The 13,839-nt window shown below is 37.5% G+C and overlaps 1 protein-coding gene across 1 annotated transcript in view; it reads right to left on the reverse strand.

The window, feature by feature from the left end:
- LOC107602648 (unconventional myosin-X-like) overlaps positions 1 to 13,839 on the reverse strand; it is a 40,686-nt gene that overhangs the window by 7,376 nt on the left and 19,471 nt on the right. The window contains exons 9-28 of the mRNA XM_016295210.1: positions 13,594 to 13,697; positions 12,964 to 13,093; positions 12,713 to 12,831; positions 11,527 to 11,673; positions 11,333 to 11,433; positions 11,131 to 11,197; positions 10,945 to 11,037; positions 10,676 to 10,744; positions 9,957 to 10,039; positions 9,779 to 9,887; positions 8,755 to 8,835; positions 6,033 to 6,157; positions 4,947 to 5,061; positions 4,290 to 4,396; positions 3,966 to 4,193; positions 3,833 to 3,872; positions 2,235 to 3,167; positions 1,359 to 1,479; positions 383 to 626; positions 11 to 106 (exon numbers count right to left, since the gene is read on the reverse strand). Of these exons, the coding sequence (XP_016150696.1) occupies positions 11 to 106; positions 383 to 626; positions 1,359 to 1,479; positions 2,235 to 3,167; positions 3,833 to 3,872; positions 3,966 to 4,193; positions 4,290 to 4,396; positions 4,947 to 5,061; positions 6,033 to 6,157; positions 8,755 to 8,835; positions 9,779 to 9,887; positions 9,957 to 10,039; positions 10,676 to 10,744; positions 10,945 to 11,037; positions 11,131 to 11,197; positions 11,333 to 11,433; positions 11,527 to 11,673; positions 12,713 to 12,831; positions 12,964 to 13,093; positions 13,594 to 13,697 (3,112 nt within the window). The remainder of the gene's footprint in view (positions 1 to 10; positions 107 to 382; positions 627 to 1,358; positions 1,480 to 2,234; positions 3,168 to 3,832; positions 3,873 to 3,965; positions 4,194 to 4,289; positions 4,397 to 4,946; positions 5,062 to 6,032; positions 6,158 to 8,754; positions 8,836 to 9,778; positions 9,888 to 9,956; positions 10,040 to 10,675; positions 10,745 to 10,944; positions 11,038 to 11,130; positions 11,198 to 11,332; positions 11,434 to 11,526; positions 11,674 to 12,712; positions 12,832 to 12,963; positions 13,094 to 13,593; positions 13,698 to 13,839) is intronic.

The following is a 13,839-nucleotide window of genomic DNA, read 5'->3' on the forward strand; positions in this document are numbered from 1 at the left end:
ACACACTTACCTGGAATCTTCTGCAGTTTCTGCAACAAGGTGGTATGTTCTCCCTGGCATGACAATGTCAATCCCATTCTCCTTCCCTGTTACGTCAATAATCTCTCTAATAAAACCACACAAAATGAAAGAGAAATAAATAAATAACCATACATAGAATAATTGATGCTTTGTTGTCTTTTATGTACTGTTTCAAATCAAACATTTAAAAAAAAAAAAAGTAATCTTAAGAGTGAACAGGTCTTTAGGCTACAGATTTAAAAAATAATTTTATATACAATATTTGTCTTTTTGATTGACAAGTTTAGCATGACTATAGCACTCCAGTTCCAGTGTCACATTGATTATGACCTGAAACCTTTGAGCATTCCTGAGGTCTTACTTTGCTTCGTGCATGTCCAGCATGCCTTTCATCCGCTCCTCTGTGTCGTTCTCGTAGTAGATGAGTTTGCTCTGTCGCAGGACGAACCAGCGGCGTCTCCAGTTGCGTCGAGAGAGTGTAGAGGAGCCTCCGCCCTTCTTCAGCAGCCAGCCCTGTTTGAGCGCCTCCTGTCTGCTCCTGAACCACAGAAATGTTTCATCCTTCAGCACACACCAACGACGCTTCCAGGAGTTCAACAGGCCACCTGCAACACACGTGTGATGATGACAAAGGTCATAGGTGCGTCTAGACTTCCCTTAATGAAATGCTGCAACAGGTTCAGTGTAGACAGGGTGATCAATTTTGCTAACAATCTAAGACAAAACTTTAATTTCTTAAAAAATATAACATAAAAAAAGCAAAGATAGACAATGCACCTACAGCTGAAATAAGCTACAAAAGTTACGTTTACACCTTCAAGTTAAAGGGGTCATATGATGCGATTTCAATTTTTCCTTTCTCTTTGGATTGTTACAAGCTCTTGGTGCATAAAGAAGATCTGTAAAGTTGCAAAGACTAAAGTCTCAAATCCAAAGAGATATTCTTTATAAAAGTTAAGAGTCAGCCACACCTACCTAAAACGGCTCGTTCGAACACGCCCCCACATATCTACCTCACTATGTGGGAAGATTTGCATAACGCCGCCCAAATGTTCAAGCAAAGAAAGAAGGCGTAACTTTTATTCTCGCTGTAGTATTGTTGTTGCCGCCGCCGCCATGTCATGAAGACGCTGTGTGTTTCGTTGTGAAAGCGAAACTACTTTGTTTGGCACTTCAAAAGAGGCACATTTTATGGAGGACTGTTTACTGATCCTGGGAGAGTAACGTTAGAGAGAAGAGAAAGTAATATGAGTTTCATTACATTCTCTAGCAGGCTCTGAAATCAAACAAACATAATAAAGAAAGAGGTGTTGAGAGAGGAGCGGGCAACTATTTACCTTTAATATAAAGGAAACTGTGGAAGTAGGGGAGAGTGACAGAGCTATAGACAGAATCCCGCCGGTAAGATGATTCATCGTCAATGTCAAACCTATCAAAGTCATCTTCACTGTCCTCAAACTGAGGGAGAGAAACACAGGGATACACAATCAGCAACTAATGTGAAAATGCACAAATGCATGCTTTTGAAGTCATGATACGGCATTTATTACCCATTTTAGTTCAGTAATGTGATGTACACTACCATTTAAAAATTTAGGATCTGTAAGAATTTTTAATGATTTTGAAATAAATTCCTTATGCTCACCAAGGCTGCATTTATTTGATCAAAAATGCAAAAAAATATATATTTAGACAATTTAAAAGAACCATTTACTATTTTTATATATTTTAAATTGTAATTTATTTCTGTGATAGCAAAGCTGAAGTTTCAGCAGCCATTACTCTAGTCGGCAGTGTTTATTTAAAATAAAAAACTTTACTGTCACATTAAGTCTTTGCAGAATAATTCTTTCTTAAATTAATTTTCTAAAACAAAACACACTCTTTTGAACAGCAGTGTGTTTACAAGTGAAACAGGATATTCAACAAGTGAATTTTTCAATTTTATTAATGATGAATTTGATGAATTAAGGAATTCGCTTGAAAAGAACAGATGATTCAGAATCAAGTTACTGCATTTTGAAGCGTACCAATGCATCTACATGCACAGAAAAATCATGCACAATAAGACCAGGAACGTGTTAAGTACCAACTATCAAATATATTTGACAAATATGCTCTACAGGAACACTCAAATCTCTATATAAATCTGACTCGTACAGAATGTATGTGGTATATGAATCAACCATATTGAATGTGTGTGAAAAACTCACAGAAGACTGTGGCCCCTCCGAGCTGAAGCGATACGCCTCTGAGCTGACACTGGTGCTGGTTGCCAAGGAGCTGCGGTGGTCACCTGACCAGTGGTCATTGTGAGGCGGAAGGCTGGGAGGCCGCATGATGAGGCCTCCTTCATCATAATCATCTGCATCATAATCTGAATCTTCATCAGGAGGGATTAGCTCCGCCTCCTCTTCCTGAACAGCGTGAGAGTAGGTGGAGCCACTGCTGGAGGGCGGAGCATGATAGGCTGAGGGTGTGATGATGGGCAGGGCAGGGGGCAGAGGCATACGGTCGTTTGCATAAGGATCCTCCTCTGAGGAATCATCGCTGGTGCGGATTCCACTGGTGCGCTGGCCGTCAGAGTGGCCATGCTCGCTGGGGTTAGGGGAGTCTTTAAACCCATCTTCATCCACTCCCAGGCCTTCATCCACCTCATCTTCCTCACCTCGGGCTACCTCCCTCTGTGAGCCACCAGACTCTCCCAGCGAGCTTTCGATGTTACGCACACACTCGTCGATCTCATCGAAGTTGAGCGAGGTGAGGAACTGCTGCGCAGCCTTGCAGGCCTCCTCTTCTAGCCTGCGCAGCTCCTGATCACGCAGCCACTGCAGGCGATGCAACGACTGCGCAGTTAGACTCTGCTCCTGAGCCTCTTTCTGTCGCTGCAGGCCTTCAATCTCACGCTCTAAACGCAAGATCTCCTCCACCTGTGATGCCTGGTTTGTCTCTCCCTTGAACACCTCGTCAAACACCTGCTCCACCAGTGACTTCTCTGCTATAGAGAAGGGTACAGGGCTCTCAGGTGGGTCGTTCTGAAGTGGAATACTCTCTGGTACAATACTGTCTGGTGTAGCCTTCTCGGTTAAGAAATTTGAAATCTGCTCATTTGTATTTTTTTCCTCTAATCGTCGAGCTTCCTCTGCCTGTGTTGAACACAGAGAAAAGACTGCGTTACCCAACATTCTACATAGGCTATCACTTGAATTTCACATGAATGTTGCACTGAAACCAAAAGTAATTAAAAGGAAAATTAACCAATTTTTAACCAAATTAGCAAATAAATAATCATATCCATTGCTGTCAATGCCAATATTTCATAATTACAAAACTAAAGCCCCGTTCATGCCAAGAACGATAACTATAAAGATAACAATATTAGCGTCCACACTGGCGAACAATATCTTCTGTTTATTCTAAGCGCACGCATGTCTGTCGCTTTAAATTCTCCAGCTCGTTATAGCAGGATGGATTCTGATTGGCTGTCAATGTTTGTATCGTTCATCAGCTGGAAAAAATCATTCTGAAAGTGATTCCAAGATATCGTTTCTCTGTGCCTTTATCGTTATAGTTGTGGTGTAGACTCTGCTATTCTTTAATATTGAGAGTGATTTTTAGAACTGTATCTTTATCGTTTTCTTTATAGTTATCGTGCTTGGTGTGAATGGGCCTTAAGACGGTTTTTATCAAAAATATCAAAACAAAATTAAAAAAAAAATTGTTTCTCCACAGATAGACAGACATACAGACAGATATAGACAGACAGACAGACGGACAGATAGATAGACAGACAGACATATATTTCACTAACTGCTTCTGCTAGGAGCTCCAACTCCATGCGCTGTCTCTCTCTGATAAAAAAAAAAAAACATCACAAGAAACTTAGAAACAAACCATAAAAACATAAACTTAGATATAATAATAAAGGCAATTGAACTGCTTACCTCTCCTGTGCCTCCTGCTCTTCTCGTCGTCTCTTCTCTTCTTCTTCCTCCCTCTTCCTCTTCTCCTCTAGAAGTTGAATGTAGAGCCGCCGTGCCCTTTGCCCTCTGAGCCTCTTCTGTAGGGTGATGGTGGCCCAGCGCGTCATCTGGAAGCGCCGCCGCCAATACAGTGCTCGGTAGTTTTTCTGAATAACAACAATGCACTGCAACAACCGCCTGTACTGCCTCCTATAACCAGCAGAGGGCAGAGAGACAACAACAGAGGGAGTACATGAGAGTTGGCACCAACTAGAAGTGTGAATATGCATGTGTAAGTGTGTTTACCGTGCTCTGTAGCCCAGTATATGAGCTTGGATAACTGAAGCCGCTTTGAGCACTTCTGTTTCTCTCTGCTTCTCTAACCGCAGCTCCAAACTTTCTTTCATAAACACCTAAAAAAAAAACAATGTATAGACATCATTCACACCATATCATGACTGATCTAGAGTACAAAACCAAAAAGTTAAGTTTAGATGTATATATCTCTCAAACTACTTCACTTGCTCAAAACCTTGCAACAAATTTTTCCCTTTGCTTATGCACTATCCTATTCAGCATTCTGGGTAGCTGATGCAATAAAAAAGTTAATAGACACCTTTTTTAAGTTAAAATTGATATGAATATAAAAGGGAAAATATAATCCTAGGTCCTGTATCAGGTCACCAGTTATTTATTATTTTAGTCACCTTCTGCCTTTAATTGCTTATTTTAAACAAATATTCAAATAATAAATATTTAATATTTAATTTCCATTTGCTGTCTTCTCTAATACAATTTCATGCTTAATAATTGGAAAATAATAAGCAGTGCTGTTAAAACTGTATGAATAACTGATTAAACTGTGGTGTTTTGGTGTTGTGAACAACCAAAAGTATTTAATGCCAGCTACCCACAAAGATACACATGTCAAAGTGAATATCCAGAGAACATGATGTTGCTTACTTTGGTTTTTCCCAGCTGCCATTCAGCACTGCTGTTGTCATACAGCTGCAGCAGGAGGAGGCACCACCCCTTTGGGTCATCTGACAAAACCAAACCCCTCATCAAGACATAATACCTGACAAATAAAAAATAAAACGGTGATTAAACTGTCCTGCAAAAGTGGTTCACAATAAGGAAGTCTGAACACAAGAGTTTACGTCAGTGAACACTGTGAATCTATTGATTTCAATGGAGACAGAAAAATGTGAACTGATGCAACATCATGTGACCAAAATTTGGGAAATGTTTTGTTGCACATCCATGGACCAGTGAGAATTTTAGACAAATCCAGTTCTGCATAATATCAAACTGACCTGACTAAAAACAGGTCTTACTTTTAAATGACAACATTGTGCTCGCTTGACTTTCTGCCCAATTATAGCACTCTTATCCATCATTTGATTATCATTCAATGAATTACTGCTACCAAGAACAATAGAAAATGCAGGAAAAGCAGAATGAATAGCACAATGTTAATTCTGGGTGCCAAATAGCTCTGAATTTTGTGAATAAGACGCATTCTAGTCTCATTTACTTGTATGGACTGAAAAGAATGATAATGACTTCATTTAACTATGCCAGAAGTGGTTTTGCAAAAACTTAAACTTGAATAAATTCTCTGTGCTTTCACTTATGAAACGGATAGTTCCGGTCCTTGATTCTGATTGGTTGAGCCACGTTCGAAGCTGTTGTAAATTACACTACAAACATACACCTTTGTTTACTTTGTGTGTTGCTTGGCAACCACTTTGTTGCAACCACAACTGTTTCTGAGGAACTATATTGTTTGGTGGAAGAATACTGCTTTCATTACACTTTATTTGCTCTGTTTTATTTAGTGAAACCTAACTACGCATATGGAATAACCGTTTTATAAAAGCAATAAGCAATAAACTCTGCTTTGCGTCGTGCCTAACAACGCCCCTTAGCTGTTATAAATTCACTGTAAACCACGGCTTCTTGGGGCTTATTGCTTTATTAAAAAAGTTTCCGAACAAATCCGTTTTTAGCAAGAATATGTAAGTTTATTGTGTTTAGGGGACAAACCTGGAACAGAAATCCTTGAACGTTCTCCGAACCGGAAACCCAGAACGTCTGATTTTAACTGTCTCCAACATCCCAGAATATCTCAGCTGGTTGAGGACTACAGACTGCTCAAACTGATTGGGCATCTGCAAAAGAAAGACAGAAACATTGTAGCAATTTAAATCACTACAGTTTCTTCACTGTTCTATTTAAAAAAGTTCTCAATCTAAATTAGCTGGATTAATTCTGCGTTCAAATATAGATTGGTTGAGCTTTGAGTGGTTTCATTCTCCAAACACACTAAGTGGGCTATCATCACTCCCTCTCCCCCTGACCTGTGACCCTGTGTGGGGGTGAGGTCGGAAACGGGGCGCTGTGATCCCCGCTTCTAAATGTCATCTCTGTGGAAGGAGGAATGAACCAGAATGAAAGTGAGATGAGGAGATGAGTGGTGAATGAGCTCTGTGAGAGCAAGGTCAATACCAACACACACACACACACACACACACACTCGCACTCACACAATCATTCATTATACTCAGCGGCACATTAACATACTGATACATGCAGCACAAGTCACAGAACGCAGACAGGATCAATGTCAGAGCGCTTCATGGGGGGAGGGACAACATCCCTCTTTAATCGGCTCCCAGAAATACAAATTCTACCAACATATAAATATATTAAAGGGATAGTTCACCCCAAAATGACAATTCTGTCATCATTTAGTCACCCATATGTTATTCCAAACCTGATGAATGTGTGTTTTTCAAAGAGTGAAAGTCGTAGGGGTCAAATGCTGTTTTGGACCCCACTGGCTTTCACTGTATGGGCAAAAACAGTTCTTCAAAACGTCTTCTTTTATGTTCCACAGAAGAAAGTAAGTCACACAGGTTTGGAAAGACAAGTTAGAACAGAATTTACATTTTGGGGTGAACTATCCCTTTAAGAAACAAACCATCAGAATAGTGCAAACAGCTTTCATAAATCTGCTGTTTAATAAGCAAAACTTTGAGAAAAATCTTCACTATCCAACAGGTAAACATATCTGACAACTCATATAATTGAAGACTATGTCAAAACAGTCAAATAGATATTCAAACATCTGGAAAAACTCTCAGCATCTGTCTAAACATCACTACATCAGTTCTGTTCTTCAGTAGCAACAATTTAACCATCTGAAAGTTTACTTTTAATAATATATGAACTCTTACTGTATAGTACAGTGTCCTTTCTCATCCTGTGACCAACAGCAGCTCTGAGCGAGTGTATGTCCACAACGAGCCAGAGATCGACTGGTCAGCTCACACACATACACACACACACACACCCCCAACCTCTAGATCTCATTCACACACTGCTGGTTGCCATGGAGATCAAAACCCATGCTGGGCTAATTTGTGTTCAAAGGGGGAGGGGGGTGTTGGAGTGAAATGCATTGTGGGTAGAAAAGGGGCAGAAGTCACCCCAGCTGTTTACATTCAAATAAAGTGGGGGAACAGCAGAACAACAGAGACATTCAACTAAAATATAATATACAGAAAGAAACAGATACTGTATGAAGATGTCATAACTGTAAATTAGTTTATTAAATTAACAAAATATCGTATATTTATATTATATATTATCCTTTGTTATTATTTTAAATAGTAATCATCTACTTTTTACTGAAGAATGATTTTAAATAGAACTTAATATTAGATATATAGATCAAAATAGAAAACAGATAATTTGATAGATGCTATAGATGACAGATGCCATTTAAAAATTATTAGGCCTACATTTTGTTTATTATTATTATTTATCTAAATTTAATTTACTACAATAACTAATTTCTTTAAAAAGAAAAAGACAGAAAAAAGAGAAAAGAGAAAAATTCAAGTAAATTAAAACTTATTTGAAGACAAAAAGGAAAAAAAACAATAATTAATTTTGTTATCAAATGTACCTGTTTATATTTTTAAATATCATTCTGTACTGTATATTGATAATCAGAAAGTAAACAAACTTGTGACATAAGTACCTTTGAATTAATGAGTTTGTTTATTAATTTAGTTTTTAACTATTATAATTTTATTTAATTTTGTACATTATTAATCTGCTTGCTTTCTCTTCTGCTGTTTTTAAATATCACTATATACTCTTTACTCGTGACTTCTGCACAAGGCCACATTTGCATATTGATTTACTTCAGCATTGATGTGTTTAAAGCACGATCTGAAAGCATAAGTAGAATGGAACAGAATTGATGTGTCCCATTAACACCTCAGCACTGACCTTCAACAACTGAACAAAGAGGAACTAAAATACACAAAACACACATGCAGTCTGACATCTGCTGTAGAGTTAATAGGCAGCCTGCTGAATGGCCTCGGGTCCAATGCAATCTGAATAGAAAAGTGTGCAGAGCGTGCGTGTGTGTGTGTGTGTGTGTGTGTGTGTGTCTCTCAAAGGAGTCTTATATCTTCACACAGAGTTTATGATGTGTAATCTCCTTCTTTCACTACTGAATGAAAACATGGAGAGATAAACAACCATACAGAGAATCGCCATCTGATATTGTGCGTGTCTAATCGTGTGTGTTTTAGATGTCTGTACTTGAACTCGGCCTATAAATGTGATCAGACCAGACTGGCATTCTCAAAATAAACAAAACCATTAATTCCAAACCTGAATACAACACAAAGTGACTCAAACTCAGCTTGTGTGTGTGTGTGTGTGTGTGTGTGTGTGTGACACATACCTTGCTATTGTTGGGTTTAATGCAGCGTACAAAGAATGGATTGGAGGCACTAAGGGTGGACATCAGCGAGTGCAATGAATTCTGGGTAGACAGAAATAAATAATCTGTTACAAAATGTTAAAATGTTTTATACCTTAACCGTCACCCCCCATTTAAAAAAAATAAATAAAAAATTAAAGTATAAAAAAATTATGGTAGTTTAAATTTACTGTAAAGAAAATATACTATATTAATTTTATTTTATATATAATAAATATTTTACATAACAGGTTTTACTCTAAAATTGGTATAAAATTAAAGCCTTATGTCTAAATAAGTTATGTTCCAAATTTGAAGTTGAAATTTGAAAAATTGAGGTTCCTGTGAGATTTTATTTAGGGCATTATACCACAAACAGCCACCGGGTGCCATCCAAACTCCATTACATTTTTTTATGCATTTTTCTGTCACAAATGTCTAGATTTCTCTGTCAATATTACTTCTATCTCAAAATACCACCAAATATGGAATCCTGAGACTTAGACCTTTCCAATTATATGTTTTTTTGTCAAGATTATAAAACGTTTTGATTGTAAAAGAGCGTAATGCATTTTGTAATATGACACCGCCCACTAAGGGGGAGGAGACCGCCAAAAGATTTTAAAGTACCATTTCCATGGTAACGCAATGTCCGATTTCAAAATAGTTTTCACAGGATGAATCTTGGGCTTCTAAGCTTTCAAATGATATATGATTTATGATGATTACTAAAAGATTTAATAAAGAAAAAGGACAACAAAAAAAGAGTGCCAAGCGTCCCACAGGTGGGACGGTGACAGTTAAGGGGTTTAATCTACTAACTAATACTTCTAGTTAGTTTATTATAACTAATTACAACACGTTTTAAATCAAATTTTTTAAACTTCTGTAGAAATAAGAGTGTAAGAGTAAACAATTCCATCAAATATCTTGTGACCTTCACTTTCATTCAAATTTAGCTTTTGTTTACCTGCTCTAAAGCATTATGGGAGTTGTAGTTTCTTACCTTAAATTGGGAGCTAACAGTAGGTCTGCGATACTTTGAGCTGCACTTGACAGTGTCCCGTCCAGTCCAGGTGTTCACTCGCTCAAAAAGATCATACACAAAATCCAACCTGAGAGAACAGGAGCGTGTGAACAAATGACCTCACAGAGAACAGTTACAAAACTACACACACACACACCTGCTCTCCCTGAGTAAGTTGAGAATATCATCTCTGAAAGTGTCCCTGTTCTTCTCCAGGATTCCTCTGACATCATACACAACCTGGAGACAAAAAGCAGGATGTTAACCTGAGACATGACACCTGTAATGCTGATGTTGAACACATTTTTGTCTCATTCTCCAGTATATACCATAACACATGATATATGCAATGCACGGACTACACTTTTTCTTTATTTTTTCTAATGAAACTTAGAAACCACACAAAAAAAGTACTAAAAACTAAATAAAAAGGTTTTTATTCAGATGCAACGTATATCTAAATAAAAATGCAAAAATGTTTATCTCATAACAAAACTGAAACTGACAAAAAAAATCATATGATCAACAACTTAGTGACTGGTAATTGAAATTGATACAACTGACATTGTATGAAAAGTCTGTTTAATCATATTTAATAGAATTTAATAGAACATCATCTTGACCCTTTTATAAGCAACATCTGTACCTGTACCTATTATGAAACATTACCTATTATGAAATATATAAACTGTACCTATTTTGAAATATAAGATTGCATTTGATATATGAGCAAAATGTAACAGGTTTTTGAAAGATGCTTACAACTGCTAATTTACTTACATATACTATAAATCATAAAAAGTATATTTAAGTAATCAAATCTAACTCAAATAAATAAATAATAATAATAAAAACTTAGTAGACTGGGTGCTGTACCTCTCCTGCATAGTGCTTGATTCCAAACTGATGAACTGCAACACGAGGCTTAACATAGAATTGATTCCTCTAATAAGATGAAAAGAGAGATATATTAGTGATTATACAGCAGTTCCCATATTCAGGGTGATTTTGTAGCCAATATTCAAATCTGTGGTGGATCAAAAGTTTGTTCAGGCTCTTCCATTTGGCTACATTCTTGCTTACAGCTCTAGCTCATGCAAACCTGATGCCCTTTAGAAAAATGATGATATCGGTGTATGACATACAGAATGCTGGCTATGGAGTTTCTCCAGCAATGTGTCATCAGTGCCTTTAGGAAAATGACTCTCCTCATTCACGAGAGCAAGCAAACCCAACTTCTGCAGAGAAAACACATGCGCAGACAGACTCAGATCTAGAACGTCAGAAATGTATACAGCGTTTTTTGAGTGGGACTGTGTTTGTGTTTGTACCTTTTCTATGAGATCAAGGCACTCTCCATTGTCCATCCAGTTGACATCATCCCAGACCAGCCCTTCTCTATGAACACAAATACACAGATAGAAATAAAATGGCAGAGAATTAGATGTTTGCCATGTGCGTTAGTTGCATTTTAAGTGCGTTTTGGTTGGTGACGTGTTGAGTGTGTATGTTTGTATATTTGTAATGACATACTTGTTGTACTCAAGCTGCTCTAAAGAGAAAATGTGTTTGTTGAAATACTCCTGTAGCTTCTCATTTGCATAGTTAATGTTAAACTGCTCAAACCGGTTCACCTGAGACAAAGAAAGAAAATCAAGCAGAAAGAATAAAATAGCACATGACCCGTGGGTTCAAACCTGCCATAAACTCATTGTAATGACTCTCACCTCAAAGTTCTCAAACCCGAAGATGTCCAGGATGCCGATGGATCGGAAGTCTTCATTGCCATTGATACGGTTGTTCAATTTACGAATGATCCAAGTGAAGCACTGAGAGTAGAGAGCCATCGCCATAGAGTCCCGCGAGTCCACCGCCTGATGCACACACAGACATATTTGTGCTGTTATTCTGACTACAAAAGGTATTATAGCTATTTATTACTTATTTAAATATAATTAATGAAAGTTTAAAATGTATTAATTTACAAAAAAAATTGAAAAAAGTGTTATGTCCATCCTCACAACATAACTCATACGTTGATTGTCTGCCTTTCTGATTTGAATTAATTTGTAGTGAAATCGTGAAAGTGTTCAATTTCAGTCTTCCACTAACTTGTTTTTTTGTGCCAAGACTCTTTATGTCTATTTATAGATTGTATAAATGTATTCATATTCAATTCAATAACTTGCTAATCATGCTGGCAACATGCTAGTAACTTGCTAATCGTGCTAGAGACATGCTAGTAACTTGCTAATCGTGCTAGAGACATGCTAGTAACTTGCTAATCATGCTAGCAACATACTATAGGGTGACCATATGTGCCATTTTCCCAGGACGCGTCCTGGCCAGGATTTCTATATCTGCACACGCAAGCAAAGCCTAAACCTAGATATTTTAGGCAATATAGAAATCATGGCCAGGACACGTCCTGGGAAAATGGCACGTATGTTCACCCTATGCTATATCCATACAGTTATAAAAAGGTGGAGTGAGGAAGTTGAAATGACTATTAATACAATGCTGTTACATGTGAAGTCCTCTAGAGGGAGGGAGAGTTTCTATACACGTTTTTGGTGAGTACAGAAGTATTCTGATAAAATCTATGCTGTTTTCACTAGGGTTACAAAGGGGTGGAAAATTTCAGGTAAATTTCTAAACGCTTCCAAAAAATCCTGGAAAGTTTCCAGAAATTTTCCACCTCTTAGCAACCCTGATTTTAAGGTGTGACTTGATTGTTCATACATGGAGTATTATCTCACTGTTTCACTCTGTGAGCTTCTTTGAATATCTCTCAATATTTTTCTTGCACTTAACAGTAATACAGTGGCATTGAATTGAAAATGTTTGTAAATATTGTGTTAAGAAGTTAAGTTGTGATGTTTGATGGGAAACTTTGTTTGTAACACCCGTTACCTGCTCTACAGTGAGAGGTGTGCTGATTTCTTCTCCTCTGAGGATCATGGATCTGTGGGTCAAAACTTCAGCCAGCTGGGCACAATCCAACCCCAAAAGATCTGCAGCTTTACTGAGAGCTAAACAAACACATATTTTACTTTTATACATTAATATAAATGTAATGCAATTAACATCAGCAGATTACAGTAAACAACTCAAAAATTCAACAATCAAGAGAAAAACAGAGCGGAGAGTGGAGGAGTGCTCACCTGATTTAGAGCAGACCTGTGCTCCACCTGCCGTTAAAAAATCAATGTTTCCCACATGCAAGATTCCTGAAAGGAGCCTCAACATCTCCTTGATGTTCTCTTCTTCAAACTGCATTGTCCTCAGAGCATTCTAACACACAAAACACAGCCAAACAGTATTAAAACACAAGTGAATCTATTTATACGTAATACTGGAGTATTATTATACTTAAGACTGGAGTAATGGCTGCTGAAAACTTGCTTTGACATCACAGGAATAAATAGCATTTTAACATTTAATAAATATTTTAAACTGTATTAATAATATTTCACAATATTGCAGTTTTAGCTGTATTTTTGATCAAATAAATGCAGCATTAGAGACTTTCTCCAATAACATTCAAATTAGTATTGACCACAAACGTTTGAAGTTTTATATTATATATATACATATACAGTGGGGCAAAAAAGTATTTAGTCAGCCACCAATTGTGCAAGTTCTCCCACTTAAAAAGATGAGAGAGGCCTGTAATTTTCATCATAGGTATACGTGTGCTAATAGAGTAGTGCAGTAGGTTGTTGCTGTACAGCAGTAGAGTGTGTGCTAATGTACTTTAGAGTAGTCACACAGTGATGTTGTGCCTGTCTTACCAGCACTTCCTGAAAAGTCTCTGTGTCATTAATGGCTTTGTCCTTCACACATCCTGACCTACCCAGGTAATGAAAGCCCTCCGCAGGGGAAAGGGAGAACGACTCTGTGAGAAAATGAGGGAGAGCGATAAACACAGATCTTAAACAAACTGATACTGTGTCACAAACACCACTGATTCACTGTGATACTATGACTTTCTATTTATTCTTTTTGACAGTGACAGCAGCAGAAGCTGAACCCTGGCT

This window comes from Sinocyclocheilus grahami, unplaced genomic scaffold (genome assembly GCF_001515645.1).
Source record: "Sinocyclocheilus grahami isolate Dianchi unplaced genomic scaffold, SAMN03320097.WGS_v1.1 scaffold331.1, whole genome shotgun sequence".
Classification (NCBI taxonomy): domain Eukaryota; kingdom Metazoa; phylum Chordata; class Actinopteri; order Cypriniformes; family Cyprinidae; genus Sinocyclocheilus; species Sinocyclocheilus grahami.